Source organism: Trachypithecus francoisi, unplaced genomic scaffold, assembly GCF_009764315.1.
Source record: "Trachypithecus francoisi isolate TF-2019V2 unplaced genomic scaffold, Tfra_2.0 Lachesis_group11, whole genome shotgun sequence".
Classification (NCBI taxonomy): Eukaryota; Metazoa; Chordata; class Mammalia; order Primates; family Cercopithecidae; genus Trachypithecus; species Trachypithecus francoisi.
In genome coordinates this window covers 107,835,384-107,858,703 of record NW_022681456.1, presented here as the reverse complement: position 1 = coordinate 107,858,703, position 23,320 = coordinate 107,835,384, and the positions used below count along the sequence as shown (strand labels likewise).

Sequence of the window (23,320 nt, the reverse complement as noted above, 5' to 3'; positions counted from 1 at the left end):
TTGTATGAAATGGGTCATTTAGAATGATCTTGTGGATATTTGAAGATCACTTATTTATTTAAAGCTGTGACTAAATATTGAGGCCCACAACACCTCAATGTTTTATTTGTTCCCAAATATAAATGCTATATCTTTAAAGAATACATTTTCATCAGAAAGACTGAAATTAGGCAGTATTCTCTTTCATGTTGTCTATTATAATATAATCATATGGTCATTCTAATATTGTTTCCCTCACATCAGAAGGGAATTCTCTTAGCCAGTCATTTCTTTTCCATAGAGGCTTTTGCTGCATTTCCTAAAATATCATTTCCTATCATCAAAACTGATATTTCTCTTATAGTTAAGATAGTTTTAATTAATGATTATCATGTTTTTGGTATTCAGACACATGAATTGAGTAATATAAAGAGAGTTTTGAAATCTTAGTATTCAACTAGTTTTTTATTCTGACAATTTTGGATTTCTAATTTGGGAATAACTGATATATTAAAACGTGAAATATGCTTACATAAAGTATTCTTTTCTAGGGTTTTTCCAAATGAAACTGGTATGTTGTTTTTTAAAGACGGGAAATTTCATATGGAAGGTAGAATATAGTCACATAAGGGAAAAATAGATCAGAGCTGGTAGAGATGTAAAAAATGTGTATTTCCTCTTGATCAGTTCAAGTTTTTGATTATGCATGATATATATTTTCACACACAGATTTTCATATTTTCTACGTATACTACTGAAAGCTTTGCATGTTCATGTCTTTTTAGATAACATTTAGGTGAAAAATGAGACACAATTTTAAGTGGCTAATGGTTTCTATTTTGATCCCATTACAAATGGACCTTGTGGACTAGGTAGCATCTATTACTTTTGTTGAGAATATGGGATCATAAAAACATGCAGCCAGGCGCATAACGCCTGTAATCCCAGCACTTTGGGAGGCCAAGGAGGGCGGATCACCTGAGGTCAGAAGTTTCAGACCAGCCTGGCCAAAATGGTGAAACCCTTTCTCTGCTAAAATACAAAAGTTAGTCAGGTATGGTTGGCCCGTGCCTGTCATCCCAGCTACTCAGGAGGCTGAGGCAGAAGAATTGCTTGAACCCAGGAGGCAGAGGTTGCAGTGAGCTGAGATCACACCACTGCGCTCCAGCCTGGGTGACAGAGCAAGACTCCATCTCCAAAACAAAACAAAACAAAAAACCTCATGCATATGTTAGCCATTTATAGATGATCAGTAATGAACCAAAAGTGATATTACCTTTATAAACTCCGTGCAATTCCAAGTGCCTTATGAATTTTAATAAAACTTTAATAATTTTGACAAATTTTGTTACTTATTTGTTAAAGCCAATGTTTTCTGATAAAATGTTTCTCTTCTATTTTTGTCACTTAACTCTTAGAAGTCACAGAGTGAGTAATCAAAATTTTCTTATGTTGTCCCGTATCTGGCCATCAGGCTACTTGAAGATGAAGATGATGAAGACAAAGACAGTGATGAAGTTAGTGACAATGACAATGATAATGATGTCAGATAAGGCACGAAAGCAATGGAATCTTCTCTTTCCCCCGCTGTCCCTCCGGGACCTGAATTGGTCTATAATAGGTATCTTTACAATCAGCACCCTTTCTCCCCAACCATTTTTTCTGTGTGCTTCAGTGTCTGTGTGGGTAGAGTAAATGTGTACTTTGTTTTCTGTTAAATTGAATGTCGCAATGGTAGAAAAGTATTTAGTATTACTAAAAGTACCTTTAGTACTTAAGGTTACTAAAAGTATAAATGTAAAAATGTACACTCTACATCTTCTTGTGTTCTGAGAATCTAAAACTGATTTTCAGTTATAGCACTGGAACAAACATCTTCCCCACCTCCACCCTCACCCCCACAACATGATGAATTCTGCAAACAAAACTCCTTATCCTTCTGTTACAGAAGATGATGAGAGAGGAAGGAGGCCTTAAGATTAACAATAACTTGTCTCTAGTATGCAAGGAAATGAGTACAAATGATCAGTTGCAATATCTAGTGGCTCATGTGAAAGCCACTTTTTTCTCAGCCTTAGTAAAAATATTTCTAGATTTTTGCAGAAGATAAAGCATTAAAATAATTACTATGAAGACACACCGCTAAATGAGGTATAGAAATATGGTATATTTCTCAATGGACATAGAATGCTTCATCATCATCAGAAGCCTCAATGATGATGTTTATTTTCTGGATCAGCAGATAACATGACCTGCAGGGCCTCCAAACCCAGGATCCTTCCACAGCTCCAGAAAACACAACAGTACCTTTATTCCATATGTCACTGAGTTCTTAATGTTTTCTTACCCAATATCTTGCTGATGTTGGAGTTGTGCATGTCAGGAAAGGCTTGAAGGATCTTTCTCCGTTCATCTTTAGCCCACACCATGAAGGCGTTCATTGGACGCTTTATGTGGGGTTCATTGCTGCCACGCCCTCTGGATTCCCTATAAATTCTTGACTCTGAAACTCCAGCACTTCCTGAAAACAGGAAACATCACTTAGTGTTAGTGTTAAAACTCTGGCAACTCTTTTCCTTGCATTCCTATTTTTTAGTCTATGAAGATATCTGAAACAAAAAGTACTTCTGATAATGGTACTTCCGGTTCTTAAGACAGATGCTTGTTTATGAAGTTTTTGTGATAAGCCTTGTGGTGGCAAATGTCCTATTTGTATTTTTAACTCATTTCTAATCTGTTCTCTCTTTCTTTCAATGGACTGTTTCACCATTTACTTTCAACAGCTCAAAATAAACTCTGATATGGGATTTTTGATGCCATTCGGAAAGAGGATAGTTAGATTAAATCAATAGGCATACCAGTAGTATGGAAATATTAAACAGGTAAAGAAGCACAAATCAATTTGGCAGAATGGATGATTATAGGGGAGGATATATCTTTGCTACTTAAAGAAGGTCTGGACATATAATACCTTATGTTCTCTTTCTCTCTCCGAGGTTACAAAAATAAAAACACCAACCAATTTTTGAGGTCAAAAACAATATATATATTTCCCTGTAATATAATTGGCTTTTCTTTGAAATTCTATGCTGACAAATGCATGACATATGCTGATACAGCAATGACAGGTCTGCCCCCAAAAATATATGTAAAAATGGTATGGAAAAGAACAAATGAACAATTAACATTACTCTAGTTTCTTAAGGAGTCTACAGTCACATGTTTAAGATGAGAAAAATAAAAATTTCCTTTGAATTTTCCCCCTCATATTTAAAGTTATCCAAAGAGTCCCATGCACAGTTACATTTCAATCAGTAAGATTCACAGATGATAAAACACAATTCAAGAGTTAACAACAATATCTTTGGAAGCTGTATTCACTCCTCCAGCCTATGTGGCTCCTTAGAATGGCTTCAGCAGATTAAATAGCTTCCAAGATACTTGAGTTCAGGCAAAGAGAAAATAAGGAGAACCAGTAGAACTCTGACAGTAGGTTTTCACTGCTTATTATCACAAAATAAGTAGATGTATTTTGATAGTATCTAAAAATTTAAAAATACTTTGGAGACTTGTAGAGACTGTATTCTCAACAAAAGCACTGCTTTTCTTTTCTTGCTTTGTAGTCATTCCTCATCTTTTCTTTTTTTTTTAAATCTGAGGACACAAGAATCAAACAAAATTGCCAAACTTGAAGACCTCTATAGCAGCACATTGAAAACATAGCATACCTGTTGGTGAAGTTTCTCAACAGTTCTCATTAATAACATGCTCTTTGGTTTAATGAAAAGTGGAAAATATTTCACAAACCAGCATGACTGAATTTAGCTAGTGACAGCAACAAAAACTTTGACGTTTTAATGCTGATTACTGTGGGTATATTTTATCATGCTAATACAACTTAAAATTTATGAAATGTGTTATTACCAGTAATTGTCTTTTATTGACAAAATAAGTGCAAATATATGGCAACATCTTCCTAAAATGGGTTTGTAACTAGCAAATGATCATTTGCACATCTGCCTTTTCTTGTTCTTACACCTTACAGCAACATAAGCAATAAAATGAACATTATGTGTCTTCATCAAATCTAAACAAGCTCTTTAAATGTACATAGACTCAGTTTATCTCAGCTAAGTGAAGCAGAAAATAGAAGAAAATATTTGCAACATTAGACCCAGGAAAATGCAAATTGAATCCAATTGAATAAAAATCAGTTTTGATAGAATTATGTGTTTCAACGTTCAGGTTTCTTTAGTCCCTCGACTAGTATAGACCTGGTTTTAAAAGTAGAATTGGCTCAAGGCACAGAGTAGACAGCTGTGTATACTGGAGGATTCAAGGGGGCCCCCTCTCAAAATCTGCATCTCACTGATTTGCCCCTGTGCACTCTTCTCTATATGCAGGGAAATTCCCTGTAGTAGTACCAAAGTTGAGGTCGGTACCACCAAAGGAGTGCCTAACATGCATGGATGCCACCTGACAGTAGAGAGATGCTCCCAGCCAGGATATTGTATAAGAAGAACAGCACTTCTTCTTTTTCCCTCTTTGCTATGCTCTTAAAAATCAGAGTATCAATTTAATTTGTTGTCACTGTCAGATGTTTAGAATATTCAGAGATGATACAGAAAACAGAGGTCTGGAGGCCTAGGAGAGGGGAGCATAAAGTTGTGCAGCTGAATTCTAGCTAGGTTACAGAGAGTGGGCAGGACACTTGACTATGCAGTATACAGCACTGGAGAGAAGGGTTCCAAAATGGAAGAAACTATCCTGGAAATGTCCTCTGAGCCATGTATTCTGGGGAGGGCTTGACAAATGGAAACTTAAAAATGAGCCAATAGAAACAAATTTCTGAAAAAGTACATTTTGGGTACAAGCAATAGGGAAGTGAGGCCACATGCAGTAGCTCACGCCTATAATACTAGCACTTTTGGAGGCTGAGGCGGGAGGATCACTCAAGCCCAGGAGTTTGAGACCAGCCTGGAGAACATAGTGAGTCCTTGTCTCTCAAAAAAAAAAAAAAAATGGCTGGGCATGTTGGCATGCACCTATAGTCCCAGCTACTTGGGAGGCTAAGGTGGGAGGATCACTTGAGCCTGGGAAGCTAAGGCTGCAGTGAGCTGGGACTGCACCACTACACTCCAGCATGGACTACAGAGCAGGACTCTGTCAAAAAAACAAAACAAAACAAACAAACAAAAAAGACAAAGAAGGAAACAAATAGGGAAGCGAGGAGAGGAATGGGGAAGATGATGATCAAGAGCATTTGCTTTAGAATCCTGCCATCTCGATTTAAATTCCTGCCTCTGGCACTTAGAGCCCTATGACGTGGGGAAAATGCTTCAAAACTCCTGAGGCTCAGACTCTTTCTCTGCAATGGGCCTGACTAGGGATTAAATGAGATGATTTATGCAAAACACTCAGCAGAGTGCTTGGCACATGGGAACTGCTCAGTGTATGTGACCTCTTAAGGTAATGATCAGGTATGAGGTGGCTGTCTAGTCTATTTTTTAGCAGTTTTAATTGGCACTAAATAGACACTTTCTCACATTATTAGAATATATATGAACAATTTTCACAAACCATCAGAATCTCCACTCAGATTGAAATCCATCATTGCATGGCTAAATTTTCCTTCTTCATTCTGTTTAACTGCCAGTTGCTGAGTCAGACTCTCCAGTGTTGTTTTTTCCTTTAAAAAAATTACAATGAGAGATCAGTCTAGGAATTATAATTATTTGAAGACTTTCTTTTTCTTGGGCCATATATAATACATTAGCTCCTGGAAAGGATGCAGTGTTGATTTGTTCACCTTTTTACGTTCAGCACATTAACCTGAAGTCATTAAGAGAATGATCAGCAGGATCTTTGAAGGAGCTCTGATTCTCATAGACCCCTATAAAGTCTTGGCATTTGGGTTTGGTATGCCTAAAGGATATATGCCGGGATCCTTGGAGACAACCGTCCCAAATTACAAAATGTGCATAGAAATTTCATGGAAGCAACCTGTTTTACATTTGGAATGTCTGCTTTATTTTTGGCCAGACAGTAGAAGTATAGGAGTGGCATGAAGCCCAGAGAAAGTCTTCCAATAGTCAGGTGACCAAATAATAGAAACATAATTCACAGTAGTGCCCTCTGGTTGCCATCTTCCCAAATGCCATCTGTATTCCTCATGCAAGGGTAATGAAGACGTTTAAATATTCATTGCTAATTGCTTGTCAAGTCTCTGTACATCCAATGTGAGTGCCTGCTACTTGGACCACAATTTGATTTGGATTGCTAAGCCAAAATATTGAGTTGGCGAATTATTTGAGATACAAATATACCAAAATTAGATCTACAGAGACATCAAGTTGTTTAAGCATGCAGTGCACGATTCACATTCATGGAGAACATGGCATTACAAAATAAATTATTTTCAAGAAAAATATAATGCTTAATCTAAACCATATGAGACATTAAACTACTGTCAAATTAAGAAACTGGGCGACTTTAGGAACAGAAAAAGCATATAATGAAAGGCTGATAACTTTCTCTTGAACTCTCCAGCATTGCTCTCAGGATGATGTAGTAGCAAAGCAGTTTCAAGAAAAGCATCCATTGGATCTCATCACATTGTCTCAAGTTTCTTTATAATTATTCACCTCATTTTCTGAGGAACATAGCCATGAATCATACTAGTGAACAACATACACTGCAGAACTGCTATTGATACAATAAAATGTTCACAGAAAGTAATCAATGATTTAAGATAATTGTATTACAGGTAAAGGGCCCAACTAATGTTCCCACCAAGAACTAATAAGATATTGAAATTCTTCACACAGTACACGCTTTATCTCAATGAAGTCTCTGACAATGTGACAATTGTGCATAGTAGATTAAAAAGTCTCTTAAGCCAGTGGCCTTGGAACTCCTGTACTCTATTCATCAAAGTATGTACATTATTTAATAGAAAACTATTTTTAAATTGTCAATCAGTATAAAATACAGTAGAGAAACTGGGACAAAATAGTTTATATTAACTTTAGTTGTATAGAATTAAATAGTATTAAAGTTGAAATAAGTTACGCATTTAACACTGTAGAATCTGACTCGATTTGTTTTGTGTGTGAAGTTGTTGTTTTCAGCTGCTTTATATGTTTTGGATGTCTTTTGCTGAGAGAGTCGGCTGTATATATTCAGCTGAGCTCAGGAGCATCAAGGACACCAGCTTAACAGACTTTCTTTACAGTAAATGTAGCTGTTAAAACAAAAGACAGTTACATTTGAAAACACACACACACACACACACACACACACACACACACATTCCATCAACATGATCTGATAGTCCTCGGGTCAATGAAGACTTTACTGTACTCTCTTTGAGGAATGTACTGGGCTTGGATCACCTCTTAGCTTTTGATTTAACAGTATAGGGCAATAATACTACACATTTTCTAGAGAGTTTTCCATTCTGAAGAAAAGTCTTTCAAGAAGAAAAAGCAAAATGAACTCAATCAAAGTAGAAAAAGAATGACACGTTAAGCGACTTCCAAGGTTCTGAGTTCAGCCATACAGATGCCGTGCTGTCTTACCAAGAGACTAAAATTAACAAACATGAGCAGGAAAGTCACACTCAGTTTTCACAATAAGTAACCTATAACTAGCCACCACTAATGTGCCTAATATTAATAAAATGATGACCTACCCAAAAGTAAAACTTACTATGCTTCTCAAGAGGATGTCAGTGGCACATAGTGGAAGTCAACACAGCAAGCTGTACTTTCTCCTAATAGTATAGTAATTTATACTATTTGTATAAATTTAAGTTTTTGGTATAGTAATTTAAGCTAACAGACATGTGAACAGGCAAAAGGAAAGGTGATTGCAGGAATTGGAGAACATGAGGTATGCCTTTAATTAAAGCAGATTACAACAACATGTAAATCAAAATGATAACATTGCCACATTTTTAAAAAAAGTATGGACAATACATTCAGAAGACAAAGAAACTGATGTGAGGAGGAGATAATAACAACTTAAGTAAAAAATAATTATCCTATAATTCCATATGAAAACTGATCCTATAAAGTTGATACATAGTACTTATGTATAAAAGTAGACATAAATTTATATGTGGTTAGGTGTCTAGGTAATATATTGAACCACCAAAAGAATGAATTGGATTTAAGAATAGTTCTCAAAAGTTTAAATGCAACTGAATGGCATATAGGAGGGGAAAGAATCAGCCAAATGCTATAAAGCAGAAGTGCTGACACACTAGAAAAATCTCTCCTACTCTATCCTTTTAATCCCACCTGTCTCTGGCCATCCCCTCTCTGAAGGGTTCACCTATGCACTATCATGTATAAAGCTCAACCATTTGAGATTCTGTTCTGTGGGTTAAATATTTCCTTTTCTAAAAGTGTCTGTTCATAAGAGTAAATACTACTGGAAAAGGTGATATTTTGATTCTCAAAGTTCTTATAAACAAAATAATCTTTTCTAAATAGAGGCAGCTGGAACAAAACAAGGACAGTAGATTTCAGGTAAGCAGAGGGTTAAGAGGGAAGATGTTGAAAATGGGAAACACCCAAGAAACTGCTTTTGGGAAAACAAATATATGTTGATGGGCACAAGTGACCATTTTTTACCAATCTTATAATCTGATAAAAATCATGTTAGTGATATCAATCTTATAATCTGATAAAAATCATGACTCTGATTAAAATCATGTTAGTCAAGAGTTTGTGCAGAAAAATAGCATCCCCTTCCCTGATTTAAAGATCAGTATTCTGGAACACAAATCTAGCCCAGCACTTAGAAATGTTGATATGAAAATGACAAGATTCATTGGTCTTTTCTCCTTTACCTTCTTTTTTTTAGAGAGAAAGCAAAAAAAGAAGAAAAGTAAACACATTTAAAGGAATACTCTCCAAAATTCTAAATGCACTGAATGATGTCAGAATAGAGGGCAAAAATAGATTAATTACAACAAAGTAGTCAACATGTTAAAGTCCCGGGGTATGGGCCAAATAAGATGACCTGCATGCTTTCTCTCTTGAATAAAAACTAGCAATGGGATAACAACTAGATTCCTTTGGAAAGATGAGTCTTATCTGCCTAATCACGTCTTTACAACTCTGCAGGTTTGCTGAGATCAAGGAGAAACATTAGGTTAAGTCTGTTTAAAAACAGACTTGAAAAAATCTTCTGATTTTATGTTGACTTGAAAAAAGATCCAAGTGAATTGTATCTCATCGACAGAAGAAAGTTGTAGACCGCATGGTTTCCTGGGTGCAAATGAATAACTCCAAAATCTGACATACAGAAAGCTATTATTAATGTATTAATATTCACTTGGGGGACTTGGTAGCTGGTCTTGTGCTCTGTGACTTATCCACAGACTTGCATAATGGAAAACAGCATGTGTACTGTTTGCACATAATCCCAGGCTATGGTGGGAATAAAAAAGGAGAGCCAAGAAATAGCTAAAGAGATATGGACACTTTGTTGATTGGAAGTAGTCAGTATCAATTCATACTTCTAAGCCAAAAACCATTCTGAATGACGAAAGGCCACAGGGATTCATGGGAAGAGGACATTTTTGAGGTTGGAAAATAATGAGTTTTGGCATCAGGAATATCACATTTTAACCAAACTCTCGGCCATATATATTAGCCATATTGCTTTAGACAAATTAGTTATCCTCCTTGAGTTCCAGAATCCTAGTTTGTAAAATGATAAACATGTGTTAGATTCTCATTACTTTGAAAAGTTTAAGATAGATATACTTTTAATATTATTTTTAAAATGTCAATGGGGAAAATTGAAAAGAAAGGGAATCTAACATGTAATAATTATAGAAATAGTTAAATTTGAGTATTAAGTAGCCTGTTATGATGATAAACTCTATTCTGTATGACCAAATATGCATTATAAAAGGGAATTTTAGTCACAACTCTAAATATTGTCAAAAGTTTTCCCTCTTTTTCCTACCATTTACCACAATATATTTGATCATTGTTTATTATTTCAATTTCATACTCAGGCATGATGAGTTAACAGTTCCAGACTGTAAATCTAGTACATAGTTTAACTGAAAAAATTTCCCTACTCCATTATTTCAACTTAAAAAACATCAAAAACAACTGATAGTTCACTATTTTTGAAAAGTTTCTAATAGGCATCCTATGTTGGTATTTCACAGAGCAGTCAAAACAAAGGAACACACAAACTATACTTTAGAGGTAGATATTTCCTTAGTTACCTAATCCTAAATTAAACAGTGCATGAGTAGATAAGTCTTCTATTACTCCCTGAAACTGGGATTCAGCTAAGTGATGAGCTTTGCTCTCTACCAGACAAACATACACAAAGAGATGGGCTGTGGATCAGCTATCATAATGGACATCCCTGAAATAAAGCTCACAAAGCTATAAAACTCATAAAAAGCACATGCATGAAATGACAGAATAGAGTGTGACTGTCAAATGTTGACTCAGTAACAGTTAAACCCCTTCTGGCTGCACTTCTTTATGGTCTCCTACTATATTAATGACATGGGAAGAAAGAAGAAACAAAAAAAGGTTTTTAACCCTCTAATTATGTGAACCTCACAGACCACCAAAGAAGATGAAAGATTATTTATAATGTCATAACAATTTATCAGTTGGAGATTCTTTTCATCAGCTTAAGTATAAAGAAATAATTCACATGACTACTCTTTAACCTCCTGGTTTCACTCTTGCTTATTAATATCTCAATTTTTTAGAAAATATCATCTACCCACATAATATAACACCGAAAACGGGAGAAAAGGCTTTCTTGTAAGTTATGTATAAATGACATATAAACTATGTATGTGTGCACACAAATACACACTCACATAAATACACATTTTCCTCTAACTCTAACAAAAGTACATGTTGAAGAGATCTGTCACTAATTTTACCTCTATTGAGTGTGAATTTATCCATTAGAATATCCATAGACCCTTTGGTATTCTGGAATTTAATAATCCTTGAAAAAAAGAGAATTTTTCTATTCATTTTCTCCATCGAGAATTATAGCGAGATATGAACTAAGGGGATGGAAAGGTCCATATACCTCCTCTGGTCTAGTCATCCACAAAAACCACCTGATTTAATTCTGACTTTTTTCCCTTTCTGAATTCCCTCATGAATTAAAACCCATAATTTTGTTCCACAATCTAATTTCCTTTTGTAAAATTTGGTAGCTAGCTTCATGAAAAGTTGCTTGTATAATTCTGACTCAACTTCTCAGCAGGTTAATTTCATCAGGCAATCTGATCATGTGAAATGTATCGGCAGATCAAGTTTTCTTAAGCAGTACTACAAAGTCAAAGATGGTTCAGAAACACACAGTGTGGAAACTTAAGAGTTTTGATCTTGGTGAATAACTTTTCAAAATCTTAAAATGACTTGATAATAATGATGAATCCTTATTAATGATTTTCAAAGAAGTGATTTTAAAATGGGAGCAATATTTCAAAACTGATGACAAATATCTAATTTTGATTTTTATGAAGAAAGAAATCTGAGGAAATATGACTTTAGCACCTAATGTATACTCCAGAAAAGATGGGGTTACCTATAAAGATTAGTTCAGAGCACTTGGTAGAGGCTGTGGTAATGACAGGAAGTTGGTATGGATTCACTAAAATAATGTTATAATGGCCTCATTTTCTTTTTAAATAGGTGTTGGAATGCAGACCAGGGAAACTCAATGACAATAATTGTTTGGACTTAACTCAGTTTAACTCAGTTTTTGAGCATCCTCCTATCTCTTAAACCTTGTTGTCATAATGAAGAAATTACACAGGATACTGAAAAAAAGGGTTTGAATAGAGTAGGAAGAAAAAATCAACAATCATTGTCTTTAAATATCTTAAGAACCTCCACGTTTAAAAAGAATAAACAGCTATTGTTTGTGAAATAGAGATAGAGTTTGTCCATATGTAGTTAGGAGATAGAACACTGATCAAAGACTGTAAGTTATCAGGTGAAAGATAATGAACTACTGAAGGAAGAGAGATCTAATAGTCAGAGCTGCCTATCCATTGAACGGGCTGTCTCAGGATGGAAGAAATTTCCACCTTCCTAGAGATTTTCAAGTGGTGGACATATGACTACCTGCCTAGCATATTACAGATGCTGAAGAGGCAATTCAAGGTTGAATGATAGGCCCTTTTCATTTTCTTTCAAACCTTCAATTCTATGATTTTATGTCCTACTTGACTGAACTCAATATAACAAAACTGTTTTGACATATATCTCATAGAAAACAGGCTTTGATTCTTTTTAAACATGGAGATGTGCAAGGTATTTAAAGACAACTATTGCTGATATTTTCTTTACACTCCACTGAAGTCTCTTTTTCAGGTTCTTGTGTAATTTGTCATATTTTTATACGTTCTCTATTCATAAAAGATAAATTTTCTCAAAAGTCATTAACAAGTTTCAACACTTAAAGCTATGGTTTTGTAATCAATAATTCCATAATTCTTGTCTTAAATTCAAGGAAGACATTTCAAATTATGAAAAAAACAAAAATCTGATTGCTTTTCGGACATATTTTGTGAAGAGACTATCCAACAGTAATTAGACTTACAAATTCAGGTACCTTGTTAAAGACACACTTAAACATCCCCAGTTAACATTACAAATTTAGTCGTTAAGACAGAAAACCACTGTCACAGGGAGGAAAAAATCCCTATGGCCAGGATGTGTAATGTACAGAAAAGCTACTCAAAAGAATGTATAGGAAACAAAGAATTCACTAAGAACTTTACACAAGAATACTATCACAGTAAAATACGGGCCCTTGCTTCTTTGTCATGATGGTGCTTATGGTGTGTATATGTGGAAAAAGGGAGGCAGGAGGGGAAAAAACAAAACCTGGGATTTTAAATGTCTTTATATATGGTCAGGCTACAGCCAACATCTAAAGAAAAGGTTGTGTTGTTCTTCCAAACCATGGCAGACAGACATATTATAAATACTGAGTCAAATCAGAAGGGTTAATGTGAGAAAATCAGGAGGCCGACTAAGAAAAATAATAGAATTTGCAACCTACACAGGATGTCCAGTTGGTGGGAGGGCTACACAAATGTAAACACAAAAGTGGAATATTGTCTGATGATAATTATTCTATAAACAATGGGTAACTCAGTTACTGAGCTACAGAAACATATAGGATTACTTTCTTCAAATTTTCCTTTTCATGGAATAAAAGCTATAAAACTGTCAGCATTCTTACAAATGTAGCCTCAGTAGCCAGTAGTTACTTCAGTTAAATAAATATAATCAGACCATTTTAAAGAGTCATGGCTTGGTGCAGAAATGCTGGGTCTGACAATAGAAACAGGCACATCAGGGTTATAGTTCTCTTTTCAACTATCCATGGTAGTTTTAAATACAGAGAGAGAAAAATATATATTAGAATAGATATTTTAAATCTCTTTTTAATGAACAGCTGAAACTTCATCACTTGTTTTATCAGAGCTGCTAGGAGAAACAAAGTAACTAGGATTGAGTATATTGTTTTTGCTTTCTTGGCTTATTCGCCAGTGATGGGGTTTGGTGCACAGTGAAGACAGGAAGAAGGAAGGAAGGAGTAAAAACAGGAAAAATGAAGATTTGGAAACCAGATGTACAGATTGTGGAGATGGTGATTGCTTAAATGAAATATTTTTGATCAAGTCTCAAAAATGTGCTGAGGACTACACATGACCAACGCTGGGGCACAAGCGAATTGAACAGGAACTGGGTTACTTTCTGGAATTCCCTCTCCATATTCCATTAGAAAAGAGACTGGGCTTTGAGCTGTAAGAGTTCAATTGAAAGACTGGTCTACCACTTGAATTCCTCTAGTCTTCTCAAATCTCAAGTTTAAAAAGATGTTTTAAACAAAGAATACTGTTCTACTCACACTACAGAGTGAGACCAAAATATGATGGGAAAGCCCTGAGAAAATGTTAAGGTACAAAATCAATATCAATAGCTGTTATACTCCTATGACATAGGCATGAGCAAATCTTTTTTATTTGTAAAAGAGAAGAGATGTGATTGGAAAGATTCAATGAGACCCTTTAAATAAATGCTACATTCCTCATATTTTCCTAATAGCTTTAAATCCATACTGGTAAAATAGCTTGCAATAAATATAATAAAGAATCTATCTAGTAAATATATAGGATAACTGCAAAACAAACTTCTCCTTAATTATTTCAGTGTCTTAATGTGTAAGTGTCTTGAGGGCAGCTGTTTGATCTTGAGGAGAAGGAAGGAATCAAGGGGGGAAAAGGAAGACCTTTCTTTGATAGGCCAGGCTTTTATAAAGAGCAATTCTGGCCCAACAACAAAAGTGAGTCTTACTTTACTTACTGAAAATTAGAAAATTCAGAAATGTGGAAATACATATGAAAACGCACAACCCCATAACCTTGGCATAACTACTGCAGACATTTTGTTGTATATTCTTTTAGTCATTTATCTATGCATTATGGAAATAGACTTTAAAAAATATCGACATCATTCTATACATGGTGTTTTCAAACTTATTTTTTCAGGAATACTATTGTGAGCATATCCTCGAATCCCTAAACAAACAGACAATTTCAATCATCAGAGAGGCCTGTGGGTGTCTCTCTGAAAGCCCAATTTGGCATGCCCTATGAGTCTCATTTTATTGGACCATCCTACACTAACCCCTCTACCAGAATGATGTAAAGAACACAAGACTCTCTGTTTGAAAACATGCACAGCTTTTCTAGGCTAGAAAATTAAACCATAAAAAGTTTACTGGAAAAAAAAAAAACCTTTAAAAAGCTCCTTAAAAACTCACACCATAATTGCTCCCCACCAAGCGTGGGCACTTGCTAGCTGCAAGTAGTGGCACTGTGACAAATGTAGCGAAACTGAAAGCAGGCTATACTAAGAGAAAGAAAAAGTCTTCCACTGGCCATCTGTGAAAATAAGGCATGTGGCCATTAAATGCAGAGGCTGTAAATATACACAAACTCCATGAAGCAAATGGCAAAAAAGGACTAAACTTCAAGCTCAAACAAATCAAAATGTTTAATGCATAGTTACCACTGCTGGACGAAAACAGCTCTGATCTTTGCAGTCTGCAAACTCGGCATGTATTTCAATTAAATACCCCCAAAAAGAAAAGAAATAGAGAGAAAGAAATGAAAAGACACAGAAGAAAACCGTCTAGAACAAAAGGCTACAGACAGCCTATACTCAATTTCTAAAAACAAACAGCCCCTTTAGCTTGCATCAGCCTGTCGAGAATGTCGATTGGAATTATTGAAAGGATGACATATAGAGTGATGGATGGTGATGACATAATACTTATTTGCCTTTTTGTCATGGTCTTTCAAAACTGGCTGCTCTGTGCTGATAATATTCACTAAGGGGTTTTCCTCTCCCCTCCTGTCCCATAAGAAGTGTTCCCTAGCTAAGACACTCAGAATTATGAAGGTTTTATGAATGAAAAACAAAAGGAAAGAAAACCTAAGGATCAAATGCCAACTTGCACATAAAAAGCTGGTCTAGATGTTCTAATAATCAGTTGCCTAGAAAGCCGTTTCCCTTTCATTTTATATACATTTTCAGAGTAGAGAGACTCCAATAATAAGAAGGCAAATATTCAACTTCGGGTTTTGTGTAACTTTTAATTAAAGTCACCAAATAAATAATTACATGTAAATGTAGAGATTAAAAAATAATATATGCTCACTTTAAAAAGAGAAAATACTAATCACTTATGTTATTTTAATTTGTTCTTAGGCAAATTCTAACCAGAGGATTTAAAACATTGGGAACGTTTTTTAGAAACACACACACCCCTGGTAAAATCTGCTTTACCACACACTGTTGCAAAAGTCTGTCTTACTTTCCTCCAGAAGGATTTACCTAACATGCCTACTTCCTTTATACAATTTTTCTCTAGCTATTGAAATATCTATTTCTAATTTGACTTTTATAATTCATTTTAGCTAAAGGCAACATTTATAAAACCCATCCGTAAATCATTCATTGAAGCATCTTCCACTGACTGGAGAGGCATGGGTTCCTTCATATTCACTTTTTTAAAGCAAAAACCTGTAATGCACAATTCCTCACAGGGCTTCTTCTTATCTAAGGGAAGGAACATGTGTTAGATAATGCTGAACTACATACATTGTGTCAGTTTCCGAAGAGTTAACACTGCTGGCCCCATCCATCAGATGGCCAGCGAAGCATCAGGAAAGAATGATGGATGTAAAATTATTACAGGGCTGCCATCTGATACACTTACTGCCATTTGTAACTAATGCTGGGAATGACACACTTTTTTTCATTATTAAACATCCACATTAAGTCAACATTGGTCACTGTCATTTCATGTTTGGCACTCTGTTAAAGGGAAAGAAGAGGGTTGACAATGGTAGGAAAGAGGTGGGTGTAATGGACGAGTTTCCGAGTGCCAGACAGATAAAATTAACCTTTGTTTACAATCAGCCTATATAGTCTGTGGTAAGGCTTCTTATGAATATGACTCAGAAAGGGTCAAAAATGAAACTATTGTCATTATTGAGTCAATTCTTAATTAAAATATACATGTTATTTACCAAATTTCCATCTTATTTGACAAAAAATTACGAAGAATTTTCACTAAAGCTCAGCAGAAAAAGTAAGACATTTTTCCAGCTATGATTTACAATGATAGATGAATTCATAGCACGCATTATATGTTTATATTCCAGGTACACTGTAGGCAATTAATGTTCAGTGAATAAATTCTCTTCCTTAAGAAATATATGCACACATATGCATGCTTATTTTTGTGAGTGACATCTGTTTTACATAAGAAAAGCAATACAGAAGTTGGTTTTAACATGTATAAGGCGTGTATGTGAATATACTTTTATAGATTTAACCTGTCATCAAGCAAAGTCTTCTTGTGCACATGCTCGTGTGTCATTTAATTCTTCGTGAACCCCAGACAAGGTATAAGAACCCTGGACATGGTCCAGGCACATTGGCTCACGCCTGTCATCCCAGTGCTTTGGGAGGTCAAGGTGGGCGGATCATGAGGTCAGGAGATTGACAGCATCCTGGCTACCATGGTGAAACCCTGCCTCTACTAATAATACAAAAAATTAGCCAGGCGTGGTGGCACACACCTGTAGTCCCAGCTACTCGGGAGGCTGAGGCAGAAGAATCACTTGAACCCTGGAGGCAGAGCGTGCAGTGAGCCAGGATCGTGCCATTGCACTCCAGCCTGGGTGACAGAGCGAGACTTCGCCTCGGAGAAAAAAAAAAAAAAAGAAAAAGACCCTGGACATGTAATAGTGGAAGAGCAAAAGACAGATAGATGGCAACAATTATAAAACAAACATAACCAACCAGTTTCATGAAGGAAATATTTGAGAGCTTTGATATCATTTTTTTATATGCCTATGGCTGACAATCGCCTTTTCGTACGCAACAGCCATTGGTCCTTCTTTTCTTCCCAGCTAACATTACCTTCGATCAGAAGATAATCCCTTGATCTCAGAGAAGATAGGATTAGCTCTCTACTTTAGTGGTAAAAAATAATTCATGATCAATTTAAAGCAGTCTCTTTTCCTTTGGTCAGTAATGGTCTTAAAGATGTTCACATGACCCAGTTCTAGCCAATGAGATGTGTGTGGAAGTCAGCTTGAGAAGAGGAATGAAATACCCCCATATGAATGAAGACTGAAGTAAGCAAAGAGAAAATGACTTCTCCTTCCTGAATCTGCCTGCCTTCATGCGGATGGGATAGCTGCAGGTGCAGCAACCATTTTGTGACCCAAAGGGAAAAGACAAGAGAATCACAGATTTCAACTCTGATATCAAGTTGATGAACTAATGCCACCAAACTCCTACTCCTGAACTTCATTATGTGATAAAAATGAACCACTATTTTTTTTTTTTTTTTAATTTTTTTGGAACGGAGTTTCACTCTTGTTGCCCGGGCTGGAGTGCAGTGGTGTGATCTTGGCTCACCACAACCTCCGCCTCCCAGGTTCAAGTGATTCTCCTGCCTCAGCCTCTTGAGTAGCTGGGATTACAGGCAAGCGCTACTATGCCTGGTTAATTCTGTATTTTTTAGTAGAGACGGGGTTTCACCATGTTGGCCAGGCTGGTCTCTAACTCCCAACCTCAGGTGATCCGCCTGTCTTGGCCTCCCAAAGTGCTGGGATGACAGGCGTGAGCCACCATGCCTGGCCATGAATCACTGTTTAAGCTACCATATTCAGGTTTCCTGATACATGTAGTGAAACTCATTCCTAATAGCTATGACAGTATAGGTACAGTCTTCCCAGGATAACTATATTTGGAGTGAGTGACACAAACGGAAAAGCTTCTGGTCTATTTCTTATTTCAGCTGAGTGCACTGGTTCTCCATTGTATTAACACTGTCTGGTGGGATCAGGACAACAAAAACTGAGCTTTTTATAATCTCTTATTAATATGGATACTTTCAAACACAAGCTCAATAACCTGTACTTGACTCTGTGAACAAAATTGTGCCAACTAGGTGGTAATGAAGCAAAGTGTGTTTTTTACAAAACAAAATATGAGAGGCTTCTTTCTGTTCCTTCATACCTGAGAAGCTCACCTTTTCATCCACAACACTAATCTGTAACAAAGCCATGTGGCAAAAGATAACATTATTTGAATATACAATCAGTCTACAATTAACCAGAGATGACAATTATAAATAATATTGTGTCCCAGAGTTTCCAAGAAACCTGACACACGCAGTTCTTGGGTATGCTGAAACACTTCCAAGAAACGTAAAGAAATTTAAAAAAATCTCTTAGAAGTCTTCCATTAAAATGCGTTTCAGTAAAAATGACTTTCATGATGTGTTTTGGTACGTATCACTGAGAAATCATCGGTCCCTATCTTCACACCTCTAATTGTTTTCACTGTCCAATTACAGCTTTTCAGAAGTAAGACCTTCTAGCTGGGATAACCACGTGGCTGGCTATTTGAGATATGAAGAAAAGTTAATGTGTATAAAGCTGTGTACCCAAGAAAACAGATCTCCACCACAAGATTTCAATCATTTGGAGCTCAGGTCATATCTTTTAGGTTGATGTAAAGCACCAGGCTGAACTTCTTTTCTTTTTTTCCTTTCTCCCAGTTCCTTTCCTTCTTTCTTTCTGCTTTGTCTCTCTCAATCCTTACCTTACACATATTTTCTGGGTTTAGGGAGTTAGGAGTATTATTATTATTATTATCATTATTTGAGATGGAGTCTCGCCCTGTTGCCCAGGTTGGAGTGCAATGGTGCGATCTTGGCTCACCACAACCTCCGCCTCCCAGGTTCAAGCAGTTCTCCTGCCTCAGCCTCCTGAGTAGCTGGGATTACAGGCGTGCATTACCACACCCAGGTAATTTTTTTGTATCTTTAGTAGAGATAGGGTTTCACCATATTGGCCAGGCTGGTCTCGAGCTCCTGACCTCATGATCCACCCGCCTTGGCCACCCAAAGTGCTGGGATTACAGGCGTGAGTCACTGCGCCTGGCCAGCAGTATTCCTTTAGACAGAAAAAAATGCCCTTATTTTGGGATTCAAGTGATATATGATAGTACAAAATGTAAGAGGAATTTATCATATATTTTTTACATCTTTCACTAAACTCTATGGCAAAACTTCAAACCAATTACTAATCCACATATTTATTGGCCATAGATAATACTGAGTGATTATAAAAGTCTAATGAAATGATAAGTGTTAGAAAAATAACACAATATGCATAAATGTATGGTTAATATGAGAGAAAACAACTCAAGTATATAACTGATTTGATACGGTAAGCAATATGGGGTCTTTATTCAACTCCTATGGGTGGGCTCACACACATAAATACGTAATGAGTAACAGTCAAATAATAATTTGATCCAAACTGTAAGCTCTATAAAGGCAGAACTCATATTTTCTGGTTTAATACAATACCTCCAGTACATACCACAGTCTCTAATACATAGCATGTGCTAATGTTGAATAATTACTAATTTAAAGATATAAGTGTGACATTATTATCTCATTTTCATGACTTACACAGACATAGATTGATCATTAATATTCTAGAAATGACACCCAAGTTATTTCAACAGGAAAAGTCAACCACAAACTACAGTAATACCTGCTTCAAAGAGTTTCAATAATCTCAATTTCATTTTCAGGTGTCAGGGTAATATAAGGGATGAGATAATTCAGATCCTTTGATTGAGAAGGTTTCCTTTTATATTACAAGAGTTTGTCATACTATTACAATAATGAAACTACTTCATTTCCATAATTTAAGTTTTTCACTTAAAAACTCATAAATTATAAGACTATAGCTCAAGATGTAACTCAACTGCATTGAAAGTACATGATGAAGAGATTCAGGAATGAAGATCTTCTTGAGAACAGAGACATCTTAACTGTCCAACAGGTTTTGGCAGGTATTATTTCAAAAACAGATTTTTTAAAAGTTGTTATAACGGTACAAAAGAGAAAGGAAAATTGAAGCAGTAGCTATCAACAGAGGCAACTCTCACTCCTGCAACCCAAGCAGGAGGTGCTAATCAGAGAAATAAAGTATGACTGTGGAGATGGAACGAGAAGTGGCAATAAGGTCGCCTAACAATGGACAAGTATGGAATAAAGTGAATGCAGATGGTTCCACTCCTGTTACTTAATCAAAAGGCTGTGCAGAGTCACTGGAGCCAGCATAAAGTCATGTGTTAGAACAACAGCTGATCTGTATTAGAGAAGATTAACTCACAGTGCCATGGTGGAGGGCCTAGGATTATTTTATGTACTTCCATTGCCTTACCAGCCGTCAGCACAATTATTGCCCTCCAATGTGAATGACTGATCTGTAACCACAGCTAAACAGCACGCTGCTTAGGGGCCTAGGAGCTTCATGAAGATGAATTTCCATACCATCAAAGCACTTTTAATGGGCTCCCTGATTCAACCACAAGGCCTGCTTTGCAAGTATATAGAACTCAGGATGAAGGCTTCCTGTCCAAAAGGATTTGGTCGGTTGTCACTTGACAATTCCCAGCCAGCACTGGGGAAGAGAAAGGGGAGATAGGTAGAGTTGTCTCTGCTTTGGAGGATTTAAAAAAAAAAAAAGGGTACAGATGCTTGCTGAATGCAACCAACTGCTGTATCCACAGCTGAATTCAATGCGCTTAACAAATAACGGCAATTTAGCTATGCTTGCGAGGAATAGCTTGAGTCACTTTGCATTAGCATCTGGCTGAGTGTTAAACTCATTTCTACGTGGGGAGCAGAGAAAAGGAATTTCTGTTCAAGCATCCTTTCAAGAATGTTTAAATATTTGAATATAAATTCCTTTATGCTTGCTATCATTCCTTCTTTAGAACTGTCACTTTGCTTTCCCCCTTCCTTTTGGTGCTTAGCTATAAAAATGTGCCCTTCTCAGGACACCAATGTCATACATCTTATGTTGCAAGACTGCAAGGGATGTATACTGATCTATCCTTTGCTCTCCCCTCTGGACACACAATAGAATTGAAATCATTTCTCCATCCTTAATTTTTACCATATTAGGACCAGGGAAAGAGCAGTTGTGACAGGATCACCCATACATTTCACCTTCACTATGCAGATTGCCAGCTTCTTAGTGATTATACATCAAACTCCACATAAAACCTGGGAAACTAGAAAGCTATCCAAATTAGCAATCTGCTCATTCTGGACAATTCTGTTTGACTCATAAGCTTCCCATTATGATTAACTTTCTAGTTATTGCTAAGTAGCTGATCATTTTTTCTCTTATCTACTGGATCTATTTATCTAGAGGATTCTGTAAAGAGGACTGGGTAACATTTTAAAACTTCAATTTAAAACATATCAAATATTCCAAAAGTACATAATTCTGAGGATTTTACAACTTATAATATTTTTCTAAATAAAACACCATGTATGCTTAGAGAAAAGGGCTTGAAATCACTGTCTCTCAAATTCAGAAGTTTCACTGGCCTTAGTTATAATACAAATAATGTCAAAGTTTTTAATAAGTACATTTTGTTTTATGATAAAGTCAAAATTTCCAGTCATGAACTCATCTAACACTTGACAGTGCTTTACGCTGGAAATGTATTATGACAAGCTCAGGATCCTAAATACTTAGAATATGAGCATGGATATCATCCAAGCTTATGCTGATTAAGGAAGATTCAGCATTTCAAATCCAGCTCATCCCCAAATACAAGTTAAGCATCTCTGAAAAGCAAAACTTTTAGTCAGACTCAGATATTTCAAATGCCATTTTGTTTTAATACAAGCTGGTGGCATAAAAGGGGATATTCATTGTCAATAAGGTTTGGAGATGGATCAAGAGAATTAGAACTCTTTCTATTTCCAGATGGTTTTGATTAGGAAGGTGATGAGGCCGTCTATATTAATGGAGGGAGAAAAGGGACAGAGAATCATTCTGAGGATGATAAGAAGATGGAAATATATATATATATATATATTTTTATAAAAGCATCAGGCGATTTAATTAAGTATTTCTAGAAAGTAAGTTATGTTATGAACTGACCTTTTCTGTCCGGCAGTTATTGAGACCCAGACTGTTCACAACAGCCACCTTCCCATCAAGCACCTGTTGTTCCCGTCGAAGTTGCTCCTTCATTTGCCGAGCTTCTTGGATTGCCTTGGTGACAGCATCATGGTCATTTAAGTAACCTGAACATGAGACAGATCAAAGGATATCTTTTGTATAAATGCATGTCTAGGCTAGCCTGTAACCATAAAAATCACTTCTTTTCTTGGTAACAGCTAGTGTCCGGCCTATAATGATTTCTCCATGGGATTTATCTAAAATGAATGAATGAATAATTGACAATGACTGATTCATATAGTCATACATAAACATGTTTCCAATATGTTCAAATATCTGTAATAAAAATATAATACCTAAGTGAAATATGGTTGTTTCCAACTATTTTGAAAGAAGTTGAAAATGTAATTTTTCAGTAAATGCTTTAGTTATTATTCGAATATTATTTTGTAGTGCAAATATAAAACCCATTTTTAATTTTTTTTTTCCTGCAAGGAACTTTTGAATTTTAGCACAGGATTTAGGTATTCATAATTATAACTATGATTATTGAGTGTCTCCTAGTATTAGAAAGGCCACTTAAGAGGGTCTGTATAGCACTATTAGGTTATATACAGAATAAATAAATCATTACTAACTGACTGAGGAGCATTTTCTTCCTAAAAATCCATTTATGGTGAAATAAACCACAGGTGGCAGTGGTTTGCTATGGATGCAAAC

The 23,320-nt window shown here is 35.9% G+C and overlaps 1 protein-coding gene across 3 annotated transcripts in view; it reads right to left on the bottom strand.

Annotated features, from left to right (window-relative positions):
* SOX5 (SRY-box transcription factor 5) overlaps positions 1 to 23,320 on the bottom strand; it is a 1,052,575-nt gene that overhangs the window by 10,726 nt on the left and 1,018,529 nt on the right. For all 3 annotated transcript variants that reach the window (XM_033222675.1, XM_033222676.1, XM_033222677.1), the window contains 3 exons: positions 22,580 to 22,725; positions 5,560 to 5,668; positions 2,327 to 2,500 (listed from right to left, as the gene is read on the bottom strand). In XM_033222675.1, coding sequence (XP_033078566.1) covers positions 2,327 to 2,500; positions 5,560 to 5,668; positions 22,580 to 22,725 — 429 coding nt within the window. The remainder of the gene's footprint in view (positions 1 to 2,326; positions 2,501 to 5,559; positions 5,669 to 22,579; positions 22,726 to 23,320) is intronic.